Here is a 14,600-nt window from a genome sequence, read left to right on the forward strand (position 1 = left end):
AGTTTTAGAAAATTTCGTTTAACTCCTGGTAAAATCGAAAAATTGTAAGATATCCCATAAATACGAGTCCACAGCGTCAGGTTATTACATGTATCAAAAATTCAATAATCGTTTCAGGCTTAATTTTGTGGAATAACACAAATGGTTATTTCCACACAATTTAATTTGACACTTAACGACCGACCATGCACTATTATAATCCATTTTCGGGTGTACGTCTGCGTGCTTAATATATTTCTCAACGTTTCATTCCACTTACTGGGAACGTCGTCAGGAGAATGAAAATATAAACATCTATCGTACCGTTGGAAAAACTGGTCCATTGTTGTCAAGGTATTTAAAAAAGTAAATAAAAATAAAATAAAAGCCAACTTCTTTAAAACATCTACTATAAAAAAGGAAGATGAAAAGTGGAATATTGTTATTAAATTTTCGAAATATATCTCTTCCACACATGGCTTAAATTATATCCATCATCCCTGTTAAAATTCATAGGTCGTTTAGAAATTTCTATCGCCTCTCTAATAAGCCGTGGATAATATGCAGATTTTCTTGCAATGGCTTTGGCCTCATCCAGGAGGATCTTGTGTCCTGGCCCCGACATAAAATGAACAGCGACAACTGAAGTTTCCCATTGCCTTGCCTTCAGCGCCCTTTCATGCTCTTTCAGCCTTGTCACTATCTTCCGTTTGGTACTGACCATGGTTTCAACACTTTGTCGTTTTCTTTGAAAGGAAATGGAAATCAAGGAAGGAAAATGAAAAAAAGTGTCGAAACCATGGTCGGTCGTTTAGTGTTAAATTAAATTGTGTGGAAATTACCATTTGTGTTTTAACCATGGATAATTCAATAAGGGTTTCTGAAACCAATTATAGTCAATGAATGAACCAATGTTAACTATTTGAGCTATGTATCACTAGCAATTTATGAAGTGCTTAATGATAAACTGGAATGATAACGACCTCTTAATGAATAAAAGATCGGGCGACAATTTACGATTTTGTGCCTGTGTGCGAAAACGAAGACAAAAAAACAATTCTGGTCAGGATTCTCCAAAAATATTTAACTAAGTAATTTTAGTTCCCTTTTCTCTATTCACCCAATCAACGACTATTTTAAAGCGTGCAAAATATGTAGTTTCACAATGAATGTATTAATTACATAGTACACATTGTATGACACATAGGATATCTAATTAATTTCAAATTACTGACCCAGTCAAAATTTTAGTACAGACCTATTCAAAGACCAAGAACCATCATTCTTCAATTATATGCTTGGGAGTGAAGGTAAGAAACACTGAAAAAAAATCGACAAGGAAACTTTAAATAACTGCTATCATGTGCCTGTTCCATGACGAAATCAGACAGTCAATTCCGATTTACTTAAAAATATATTATAAACGATTCAATCATCGTAATACCAAATCGTTTCTCTTGATTCCCAACATTTAATAAAAAAGGACAGACTATACTGAACAAGGACATCTTAGCATCGAAAAAAAAAACACGAGACATAGGTAGATAATACACAAATGTAAAAGATTGAAATAAATTCAGCGCGAGCGATTCAGCAAGGTACTTTTAGCCTCTAGAAGAACGAGACATTCTCTCGGCAAGGTTGTATCTCTGATGTTGTCACAAATGTAGTCCATTTCCTAGGACGCTAATTTTTACTTCAATTAAACTGCAAACAAATTTTAATGTTGGATGTTTCTCGTACTGAAAAAATATTTAACTGAATAGGGTATTTAAGTCAACCACTACGCAGAATAGGGTAGTTTCCTTCATCAAAGAAAACGAAAGGCATTGATTGCGACTCGTTACCCACCATTAGTGTATTCATAATATACAAATTATTTCGTTTTAGAAATACCGGTTTAGACGAATGGCAATGGTCCATTTTTATCCTCATTTGAAAACGGCCAGATTGGCGCCCACGCGATGCCACTCCACGTGACGTCACAGGGACCTAGTTTCTATACGAGTAGATAGGAGTTATACATCGTCTGAGATTACCAATGGATGCATGAGGCGCAGAGCTCAGGGAAACATGTCTTAATAATCACTTATTAAAACTGGCTAATGTCGGAAAGTTTTCTTCGTTTGATAAGGTATTAATAATCCTTATTTAAGCCAAGCGCTACCAGCTAGCAGGGTACTCGGCTACCCGCTAGCAGCCTGCGTCGTATCAGCGCTCAAGCCCCCCTCAAGGTCACCTCACAGGGTGGTAGCGGGAACGAGAAATACGTCACACGGAGAGATTTCCCGGCATTCATACTTAGCCGTCGCGTTTTCGCGCGCTTGAAAATTTCCACTTTTCATTTAATCGCAAAAAATAGATATCGTCATTTAAAAATCTAAATGCGTGAAATACGTACTCCAGGAGTAATAATCTTTCGATTTAGGCAATAAAAAAATAATAGGAAACCACCCTATTCTAAGTTCTCAATACAATTTCACAAAAATTCATTCAATAATGATATTTTTTGTAACTGTCCAAAAACGACGTCGAGTAAAGGGCTTAAAAAAGCTACAACGAGTTGAGTGCCTTTAAAACACGATCTAGCCAAGCATGGATGTAAATGTAAAAGCTCACGGCTGTTGCGTGGATTCATATCATGTCATAAAAGCCAAACCCCAAGGTATCCTCTTCAATATCACACAGAAATTCATTTCCTAGCTATTGAATAGAATGTACTCTGCGGAACACTCATGAGAGATAAAAATTCGATTAAGTGTTGTATACTAGTAACATCAGAGGAGATTAAGTACATTCACCAAATAAAAATAAATGTTAACTGCCATTGTAAGCACCACCTAAAATTCATACTGAGGATAGGCGGTACTGATGTCATAGATATACAGACAGGTATATACATACCTATACATACATTTACACCGAGAATTATTAATATTTTAATGGAACGATCAAAGAATGTTCTACGCAAACGTTTAGATTCATTTATTTAACCACTTAAGGGGCTAACAAAAAGTCGAAAACGGCTTTAGAAACACGAATTAATTAAATAAAATACACCTTTATACAACTTGATGAACAAAATCACTGAAAACCACAGTTTAAACAATAGCTATACCTCCGAAAAATAAGTATCACAATTTTAGACCGAAAATAAACTGAGAAAACGATTATTTAAAGGAATGGTATATATTTCCGAAACAAAAAATAGTCCTGCCAATAGTACTTTCATTATGAGCCTTGATGATCGTTCAATAAACGAAAATATGGAAAATCTTGCATTTGAATTTATATAAGACCTATACATCCCAAGATTCACTTTTGATGTTAAATAAATAGTTCAGGAAAATAAAAAAACTCATTTAACGAAAATTACTGCATGAATTTCACGGAAAATATGATTTTTCCCGATATGTACGACATTCATCATGGTATCCCGTGACTTTCCAGTCACTCAAATTCCACGAATTTCCAGGAATTCCAAAAGAGTCGCACCAATGTTAGCGAGCAACACAAGTACCTAAAGGAAGAGTGAACGGTGTGCGTGTTCCACATATTCTGGCTATCTGCCACGATTACGAATACCTACGTAGCGGACGCATTTGCATGTCAGAGGTCGAGCATGCCCCACCCGAAGCCATTTATACTTAACGAGTATACATACATACCAAGCAGAACGTTGCAGCAATTTAGAGCGATGATATGGATGAGGCTCGTAACATGCTCTTTGTTCTATAATTCGACTTTAAATCACTTTTGAAGGAATTTCCTCAAACGCTGACCAAATTCAAGCTAAAGGAGGCAAAGGGAAATATAAAGATTTACATACGAGTCATCTCATGTCGGATCGGTCACTGATTTTTGTAACTCTTTTTGGTATTTACGAAACACGTAGAAAAATAAGTATAAGAGTTATTTTACGGTTACCAAATATAACTATCATTATTATTAAAATATTTTTATTATTATTTAGGTAAGTATTCTAGCAGATTACCACCCCTTCATTCACAATAAGGCCTACTCCCTTTCGTTCTATCTCAAAATCCTATTCTCTTCCTTCCCTTCCTCAATCCCAACCATCATCCTGAGTGTCCATGTCTCCGCACCGTAAAGCGCTACACTCCTGATCAGACTCTTCGCTAACCTTTCCTTTAAACTCCTACATAACGATCCTCTCGTGAGCTCCTTCATGTTCATGAACTCCTCCTTTGTGAACGCAATTCCCTTCCTGATGTCCTTACGGCAGTGTCCGTTTTCCTCTAATGTACTGAAAAATAGTTGACTTGCTCTACGACCTCAATTTCTTCCACACCTACTTTGGCATAGGAATATGGATGTCGAAGCCATGGATCCTCCATGGACCCCACAAATATCACGCACGCAGCAATAAAATATATATTTTTTCCGTGAAAATCTGATGTGATAAGTTTGGACAAATTAAATTTTTAAGTTACAGGGAGAGGTTGAGAAGGTATAAGCACAAGTTTAAGCAGTATATTCATCGATGAATTAGCTTTAAAACAACGTTTGAATTGCTACTTTTTAATTATAGCTAGAGTTACAGACTAAGTATGCACTCTAACAAGCTCTTTAACAAATATATATGTATTTCGTAAAGCAAATATGTCATGACAATTTTCATAGTATCAGGCTGATTGTAGACGAGTTGACTTTGTGGAAGATCATAGATAGTAATAATCGAAACAGCTGTAGTAATTTTACACACTTTTTTTAATCTTTCTCGACCGGTTTCAATGCTTACGCATCATTTTTAAGAGCTGTCATTCTTAAAGAAAAAGCTCTTGAAAATGATGCGTAAGCACTGAAAACGGTCGAGAAAGATTATAAAAGTGTGGAAAATTACTACAGCTGTTTCAATTATTACTAATTTCCACAGTAGACTTTGATTGAAATTGAGGTTCATGCTTAAATAGTTGCAAGTGCTCATCACGCCAAAGTTTGTGAAAATCAGAGATATTTCTAAAACTCAGTGAATGATCTGACGTGGAATTACTCATATACACCCTCACCAATGGCGCAAGACTTGAATACGGATTCCCTTTCGCCAAAACAATATTTCGCTTTCTCAGACTCTGAAATAGGGATGAGTTTTAGAGAATGAGTTGACACTTCGAGAAGTAGACGGTGATGTCGTAAACTTCGCGTGAGATGTACGCGGAATTTCAAAACGAAAACTTCGTGGAAAGTTCTCTCACAGTGGTGTCTGGCTCGGAGGCAAGGTGAAGTTGATAATTTAGGGCGCAGGAAGGAAAGGAAATCACACTTATGCATTGCACTATTTACGTGTCAATGGAGTGGGTGACGCAAGACGGAATACTCTTCACGCATGTTTCCATAGGACGACTTAAACCTTAATATATGGAGCGACGTCATATATTTTTTAAGTTGATTTTTTCAAGCACATTTTGACTTCAAGAGAACACTGTGTAATTTCAAACGACGAAGTGTTAATAAAAATGGTTTGTTTAATGAAAATATAAATTTTTAATTAAATTTATATGGGGAAATTCAAAACCTGTGATTCGAACAGATCAGCTAAACGAAGTCCACATTATCATAAAAAAGGATGTTACACAAATATATAAAATTGTCCACTTAATTATAATGTCCAAAAAATCTAATACAAGAGTTCTGGTTGGCTTGTAATCAATATGATTCGCTGAGGTACGTACAGTATGATAACGAATCAGGTACTAATACTGACAGTACCTGATGACCATTGCAAGCCAATCGAAATAGGTGTAGTAGAGTTTTTGAAATTAAAATTAAGTGGACATTATCTTTATTTACCATTTGATATGCTGTTCCACGATATATCTCTCCGGAAAATGTTGACTTCAATTAAAACGGATAGCTAAACATCCCGGAGCGCGTACATGTAGTCTGTACAGCTATATTGCTAGTTCATCAGTGCCTAAATAGAAGATTCAACGTCTACGTCGTTTCTCAATGGCCAGACAGGTAGATCGAAGACTATCTCTGCAAGAAATACGCGGGGCTACAATCATGAAACCAGGTGTTCAAGCGCGATACATCAAAAGGGGATGGAGTTGGGAAGGGCAAATAAGTAAGAGAAATCTCTGCGATGGCGAGGCCACAGATACCTTTAGGGCATGCTTTTCAGAAAGAAGAGCCAAACGTTATGTAATCTGTGCTGATATACACTGCGCAGCCAATATTGACAGTGCTTTGATTTGACTACCGGCAAAATATTCGTTACAGGAACGCATAATACTCTCTCCTTCCTACATCCACGGTTTTATCCCGTTTGAAATTTTTTTGTTGTGAACATAAAATAATATAATAATTTTTTTGCGAAAGGAACTGGAAGGCCGCAATTTGACATAGAAAGAGCGGGAAGGGTCGCGAGCCGTAGATTTCCAAGTCCTGCTCTACGGTTAGGATAGAAATGCAAGAAAAAGGGATAGGAAAACATCGCGCAAACCAAATTTACAACTCCTAGAGAAATTCCATGGGCGGATGGTATGGTTATGGTTAGGGAACATTGGCAGTATTATACAATTTCACTGCATACATATTCAAAGAATTTCGACTATTTGCCTAATAAAGCAAAATCACTTTCCTGAAAAGAAAAAAATACATAAGTTTTCAAATGAATGCTGGCTTCTCACGAGACCGAATTCTCATGCGGAAAATAATTTATTTGAATGGTTTTGTGATAAAACTATCCAACATGGTTGACAATCATGGTTGACAAGTTCTTTAAAAAAATTAAAAATTGATGAAAGAAAGAGAAGCAGTAATCGGAATCACTAATTCAAGGGCTTCAAGGAAATCTAAATATCGCTAAGTCTCTGCATTAGATAGAGGCTAGCTAACTGCTAACTATCAGAAATACATCTATCAAAATCAATTTTCCTCAAATAGCGTTATTTTTAATCAACATAAGTCGTATGGCATTTGCGAGTTTTTAAAAATCTAGCCAAATGAAGTATACATAGATGCAGAATTTTATTCGACAAAAATCCCAATTAGTAGAGCCAGTAAGTCAACAAATACATCGTTATCGTCAACTTGATGGCGTACTATGACCGATAGAAAACTATGAGAAAACCTTCAACAAGAGATAATAAAAAAATCAACATTTAAAATAATGAATGAGTACTCTATTTGAAAAACCGATGCACTCTTCGCTTCCATGGATCGTATGACTTTTACTATTAAAGCACTCTCTAGTCGGAAGTGGATGATATAATCAATTCCCCAGGGACGAGAAAACTTAATTACAAACGTAATCTAGGATCCGTTGATAATTGAATTAACAGAAGGCAGGCAGAGGAGGGTAACATGTAAAAGCTCCATCGTGATTCTGATTGATCCCCAGTTCACCTTTTTTTAACCAGAACTCTAGAAGTAATCTCGTACCACGGACTGAAATTCGTTTCAAATGTAAATGTTTTCAAATGTAAATCATCGGATACACTTCCCTTCCTAATTGATTTACTTAGCTGATACGCTCCAAACTGCTCCGTCGTCGGCGTTCTTGATCTTTATTCCTATAAATTAATTGTCAAGCTAATATCGACTGTAAAATTCTTTAATTTTACAATTCATGCAATTTCGATATATCTGTTCATACCACGCATATTTTTATCTCCTCTAATAAGTGACAAGAAAGGTTAAAGGTTTAGAAATAAAAATAGAATATTTTTATTCTCTAAATATATCGGGTATCACTTTAATCGGGTATTCTGTGCTGAATATTATAGGAAGTGCGAAATTTTATTAAGCCAATTCCAGTGTAATTCATAAATATTAATAAAATAAAAAATTACTGGTGACTTTTCACAATGAGAAGCGACAGCATCTTCATTTATCAGAGTATTCAACCGATTAAGGCGGGTTTGCATGGTGTATTTACGAAGAATTCTGGCAGTCTCTCCTCCCTTCAAGGACTTTCAACTTCAATTCACAATAAGGACTATTTATATTCTATAATTTCTCCGTACGATTAAAAGATTATGATAAAAGAGATGTAAAATTTCCTCAGATCCCACTGAGTCTTGTGTTGTAATTCCCTTCACTGCATCCTTTCAGTAGGTCTATGTTTTAAGGTTCCCATACGTTAAGCATGAACGATTAATGTTCAAATATACGAATTTCTATTTGGGCACCACATGGTTCCTCCCAATTTGATGAATTTTATTTTTCAAGTATTCCACCGACTAAGGTACGTTTCCATGGAGTACTTAAGAATTATTATGGCAGTCTCCTCTTCCTTCCCTCTTCCATTCACAATAAGGTCTACTCCCTTTCCTTCCATCTAAAAATCCTATTTTCTTCCTTCCTATCTCTCCTTTACCCAACATCGTACCCTTTAAAACCGTTGTCAACATCCCCTTCCCGCTCAGTACTCGCTCCGTCCAAACCTTCTGTCTCCTCCGTATCTCATCTTGAAGTTGCCTCTCCTCACCCACAATGTCCAGCACTTCGTCGTTCCTCCTCCTTCCCGTCCCCTTCACCTTCTCCAGTATTCTCAAGACCCACATCTCGAACGCCTCCAGGCTCCTCTCATCCCCCTCCCTAAAAGCCCATGTTTCCGCGCCATAAAGCGCTACACTCCAAATCAGACTCTCCGCTAGCCTTTTCTCTAAACTCTTACATAACGATCCTTTCACTAGCTCCTATCTGTTCTTGAACGCTTCCTTTACTAACGCATTTCTCTTCCTGATGTCCTTACCACTGCATCCGTTTTTATTCCTCCATATGTGATACGATATATCGTCACACGCTGCATACTCAACCTCATCTAGATGCTGCCTCTCACCACCCACCATGTCCAACACATCGACGTTCCAACTCCATTCCGTCTACTTCACCTTCTCAATTTTTCTCTAAACACACATCTAGAACGCCTCGAGTCTTCTCTCGTCCTCTTTCAACGTTACGTCACCTTCATTAACTTTTGCTATTTTCTTAATTTTTACAGTCAGCCGCAAGGGGTACAACAAGCTGTCCACCCTGATGGGAGACGAGGAACCGGAGGAGCCCGAGGAAGATGATGAGGAAGAGAAAGACGAGGAAGACGGAGTAGAGGAGGAAGACGTAAGCATGGGTGGACCGGACGAGGAACACAACAGATCCACGGCTGGGTCCGCTGCTGCCGAGGGGAAGAGGTCAACAATAGCCGGAGGAGGCACCAACGCGGCCGGGGGAGGAGGAATGCCGGTCGTTGGAGGGGGCGGGCCCCTAAACTTTGGTGGCCTCCTGCTCGGGGGCGGAGAGGACGAGCCAGGGGGTGGAGTGGTGGGGGTGGCCCCCGGTATGGACGGGGGCGGTGGAGACGGGGGCACGGCCACTCAGCAGCTTCTGAACCACGACCACCTGAGGCAGCAGCACAGGGAGCAGAACGGATCTCTTGAAGAGGACGAGGACGAAGATGACGATGAGGACGACCTGGCCAACGATTCGCTCTGCTACACAGACTACGAGATATCGGAAGACTCAGATTATGGTGAGTACTCGCTTATATTATGTAGTGTAAAAAGTAAGTTGAGATTATGGGGACGGTGGTTCAAAAAAGTTTGGGAAACAATACTCTCGACCTTTCCTGTAGTAGTGGTAATAGGGTGGTTTCCTATTATTTTTTTATTGCCTTAATCGAAAGATTATTACTCCTTGAGGACGTATTTTACGCTCTTAGATTTTTAAATGGCGATATCTATTTTTCGCGATTAAATGAAAAGTGAAAATTTTCAAGCGCGCGAAAGCATGACGGGTAAGTATGAATGCCGGGAAAACTCCGTGTGACGTCGTTCTAGTTCCCGCTGCCGCAAGTGAGGCGACCTTGGGGCGAGGCTTTGAGCGCTGATATGATGCAGGATGCTAGCAGGTTGCAGAGTACCATGCTAGCTGGTAGCGCTTGGCATAAATAAGGGTTATTAATACCTTAACAAACGAAGAAAACTTTCCGACCTTAGCCAGTTTTAATAGGCGATTATTAAGACATGTTTCCCTGAGATCTGTGTCTGAACTGAGAAACTCATATCTACTCGTCTAGAAACTGGGTCCCTTTTACGTCACGTGGATGGGCATCGCATGGGCGCCAATCTGGCCTTTTTCAAATGATTTTGAAATTGACCATTCACATTCGTCCTAACTGGGATTTCTAAAACCAAATAATTTGTATATTATGAATACACTAATGGTGGGTAACGAATCGCAATCAATGCCTTTCGTTTTCTTTTACGAAGGAAACTACCCTATTTTTTATGGTGCGTCGGCGGCTAAGGCCCCGACTGAAACTGCAAAAGGGGAACAAGTCCGGTCTTAAAATGGCATAAAGAATGTTTTTGGAATACCGCTTTGTGTTCTAATTTATTACACCTGAACGCATATTGCTGCTCGCTGCGAGCCTTAATGGCATGTTCTCTCGAAAGAAGTGGTTTTAATTTTTAATTTGACGTTGATCACAATAACATAAATTAACATTCTAGCGCGCACAATCCTTGCTAGAGTTGTCGCCATATCTCCGCGTTCGCAACGACACCGATTAACAACCTGAACCCCATTATGATGATAAAAATTTTACCTCATGCATGTGCTTGCTGCCATTAAAATTAACGAAATACTTGTCGCCGTATGATCAAAACGAAGACTACAAAATATAATGCCGTGACGATGCCCTAGACCCGGGCCCCCTTCGTGGTAGTCGACGACGCTAACAATTACACCAACTAACTCATCTATATTGAGATGCACTATTTTAGAATTATATAATGCTTGTTAAAAGTGTCATATGAAAAATCCTCCCTAGTTGATGCTGTGACCATATTCGCTACACTGGTTTGGCAAAGTACCAACAGCAGCCACCTTGATTTCGACAAAAATGGGTTTGATTTCTCGCTGTTGTTATAATTATGGCTAATTTTGCTACCATTAATAGTACCTTATAATTTCGCCAGTACGCAAGGAAAGGCATATTATTCATTTAGATAGCAGTTCACATAAAATCATCTTTAAACAAATATGGTATGGTATTTGGAGGAGGCGACCGACAGCTGAGGTCATTTGCGCCATGAGGGAAGGGTGTGGAAGGAACGGTGGAGAGAAACCCGGCGTCGGCGTCAGCCTGCTCTTAACGAAATTCTCTGCCACTGCCGGGATTTGAACCCGAGCCCGCCGGGTGGGAAGCCAACACTCTAACCACCACACCAACCCGATCCCCTTAAACAAATATGCCAGCTACCACGTCAAATCACAGGCGCAAAGAGAAGCGTCAACACTTCCATTAATATCAACACATTGGAGAATGCGGAGTAATAAATACCGCCCATATAAAACTGGGTTCCGAGAATTTTGAAAAATATGCGTATCAAAAATTACGTTTTGAGAGTGGTCAGAGCCAAGAAAATGGCTTAGCTATTGCATTTTTAGCTCCAAAATATTTCGAAACACATTTATGAATGGGGAGATTGCAACCCCAATCAAACTTATATCTTATCAATGAGGAGCTTGAAACCCAAACCCCCTTACGATCCAACCCTACGTCAAACCAATGCAGCAAAATGCCACCACGGCAAGTATGCGAAGGTAATATCTGTTTACTTTGATGATCTAGCAGAGGACGCGAGCACTCGAACTTCCCATTCGCGAGGCACCGCGGGCAATAACAGCATGGGAGAACGCCCTAGGATAACGCAAACCTATTCTTGTACCCTCCCAGATCGATGAATCAGGAAACAAATGAAGAAAGAAGAGCGCGGTTCGACGGAAGGATGGACGGAATCGGGAGGCAGTGAAGGGGTGTAAAAAAAAAGATTAAAAAAACAAAGGAATATCGACAATGCGGCGTTGTCCTTCGCTCTTCAGCGCGCTTCAAGTCCTCGGAAAGTCCAGAATCACGTGAGCGTGAGGACTTCGGGAGGTAGGAAGGGAAAAACAAAAAACTACAGGCGAGCGTTGAGCGGCGAATCACGGTCAGATAGGTAGCGATCTAGGCCAATGGGAAAGAAAAAAATAAAATAAAAAAATAGAGCCGGAATGGTCTCCTGAGTCCAACCGCTTGATCTATAATTCGTTTAGAAAGTGATCTAAAGGAATAATTGACGGTTTCTGACGTGACTTCATAGGACCGATGCATCTTTTAAATGACATTGCTTTGTTGTTCTACAATAACAAAAACTTCATTGAAGCGACTCATATTTCAAAGTCAAACAGATTTCGATGATGTAAACCCCTATCTAAGGTTTGAGATTCATTTCATAAAAAATGATAAGGAAAACAACTTTATTCCTACAAAATAGCGGGCAAAAGGACACACTAGACTTCAGCCACAAACCATATATAGCCCCTAAAGTCAAGTCATGACTATGAGGATACATCACAGACGTATTCACAGCTTCCGCATACTCAATGCATTTTTTCTAACTTGTTCGGAATTACAAAAAAAAAGCTGTCCTGTCGATACAAAAATAATGATCTTACTCGAGTGGACACAATGACTCTAATACAGATATGTATGGCGGTGAAGGGATGAAAGCACGCTCTTTTTTTCTGCCACCCCTATGAGCACACAATCATTTTTTATTTTTTATATACACGATTATTTTTTTTAAGTTCACGATTATTTATTTTAAATTTCACGATCATTTTTTATAAAGGCTGTGCTGGGAAACAGCGAACTTGAGAAGAAAGGAGTAGGAGGGGTTCGGATCACTACAAGGTCCGCGAATCCAATTATTATAAAGAAAATATACCGTTAAAAGCTGGCATTAAACTAAAATTTTAAAAATAGACACTTAATTTCTTCCATTATTAAAGTAAAATATGCATTTCCAAACTTAATGGGGTCATCACTATTTATGCCTAATAATGAGAAGTGTTGGAACACGTACCTACTGAAATTGACATGACTAAAGGATTATATGATATTTAAGCTCCTAAAATTATTTTACAACTGATTACCACATATATTCCGCATTTTCCTAATACATACCACCAAAAATTATTCGGGAAGTAGGAAGGGAAAAACAAAAAAACTACTGGCGAACGTTGAACGGCGAATCACGGTCAGATAGGCAGCGATGACCTCGAATAATATATAATTCGCTCGACCTATGTATTGATTACAACTGGCTATAGCCCCTGCCCTGTAGTATCCAATTTATACCAGATAAACTGCTAATTTTATTCAGCTGTCGAATATATACAGAACAGTATAGTCCCGAGAAAACCCTTAAGTGTTGTTACAAGCATCAAAATTTTCGTAACCTCCCGGACCCCCATTATTACAGGGAGGTTACCCCCCAACCTCCCACGCAGCCCCCCTTGTCCCTATCCTGGATCCGTCGTAGCAGGCATTGCAGGGTGGAAAGGCAATGAGAAAAGGGGTAACAAATGTTGACTCCGACTCGCCAAGCCCAGAATGATCATCAACGGACTTCTCTCCATTCCGGAATTTTCGGAAAAAAAGAGCATCAAAATCGCATCCCAGAACGATCTTTGTCAACCTCCCAACTACCTTCCTTGTTATCGCCGAGCGGTTTTCATTTTTTCCCCTCTGATTCACATTTCCTATCGAAAATTGGGATTTTTTGGGGAACGTAGAATTTTGGGGATGATAAAAGTTTTTGTTTTTTTTTCCGATCGTGCTTTTCTTTGATTGGCAACGCGGGTGTCGTTAGTGACCGTGACCAACGACGCCCATACTCTCTTGACAACGACGATGTGGTCATTGTTGTCGTTTTTATTTCCACGAACTCTTCGGAAAAAAGAACTTCTTCCCGAAAATAGTTTTGGAATATATAGAAGGTATTTTTGAACCCACCATTTATACACAAAACAATTTCACATTACGTAACTGCAAATAAGGAACACAGATGTTCGAGCAATTGATATGAGGTCCTATAGATATTCGGCTATCCTCGTTCAGTATCACCAAATTGATCTTAATTACTTGAGTAAATAGATAACTAAAAGATATATTTAAAATTTTGAAAATCATAGCCTTAATTGGTAAATGTATTTATGGTGCTAGTGAGTAATTACCTAAACAGCTGCCAGCGCTAATTGCAGATTTGAAATGGATATATCAAAGGCAGTTTGATTTGTAAAACGCTACTGCAGAAAAAAACGATCAGAATCTATATAAGTAGTTTCCTAACCCTTTCCAAAAGGGGTTAATATTTATAAATGTGCCAGGCGAAGGTATAGCATCAAAAAAAGCTGAACTGATGAGTGTAATAATAAGACGAAATTTTAGGGAAACTTTCCCCTTCAATGAGACATTATTTTTTTCACATCCTATTACTTTTTATATAATTATTTTTCATACTCAAATGCCAGAATAATTTTACAACTTCATCACCCACAGGAGTGGTGTTTCCCTCAGAAAACACGGTCAGATCTTAACCTTCTCCACATATTACTACAAGCCCGAGGTGACCAATACCTGGATGCCTTCCTGATTACTACATCCAATGAATTCACTACCCTCATCAATAAAAAGCTCTTCCACCCCGAAATCTTCTATGAGAAAACTTAAAGCGGATTTGAAACCGTAAGGCTGTTGTTTAGGGTTGTATGAATATTTGGATTGATTAATTTGATTTATGTTTGGATCTTTGTGTTTAATCACT

General features: G+C 38.7%; 1 protein-coding gene across 1 annotated transcript in view; it reads left to right on the plus strand.

Moving 5' to 3' along the window:
* LOC124164957 (protein no-on-transient A) overlaps positions 1 to 14,600 on the plus strand; it is a 497,391-nt gene that overhangs the window by 371,953 nt on the left and 110,838 nt on the right. Inside the window, exon 2 of the mRNA XM_046542195.1 lies at positions 8,951 to 9,475. Within this exon, the coding sequence (XP_046398151.1) occupies positions 8,951 to 9,475 (525 nt within the window). The remainder of the gene's footprint in view (positions 1 to 8,950; positions 9,476 to 14,600) is intronic.

The sequence above is a fragment of the Ischnura elegans genome, chromosome 9 (assembly GCF_921293095.1).
Source record: "Ischnura elegans chromosome 9, ioIscEleg1.1, whole genome shotgun sequence".
Lineage (NCBI taxonomy): Eukaryota > Metazoa > Arthropoda > Insecta > Odonata > Coenagrionidae > Ischnura > Ischnura elegans.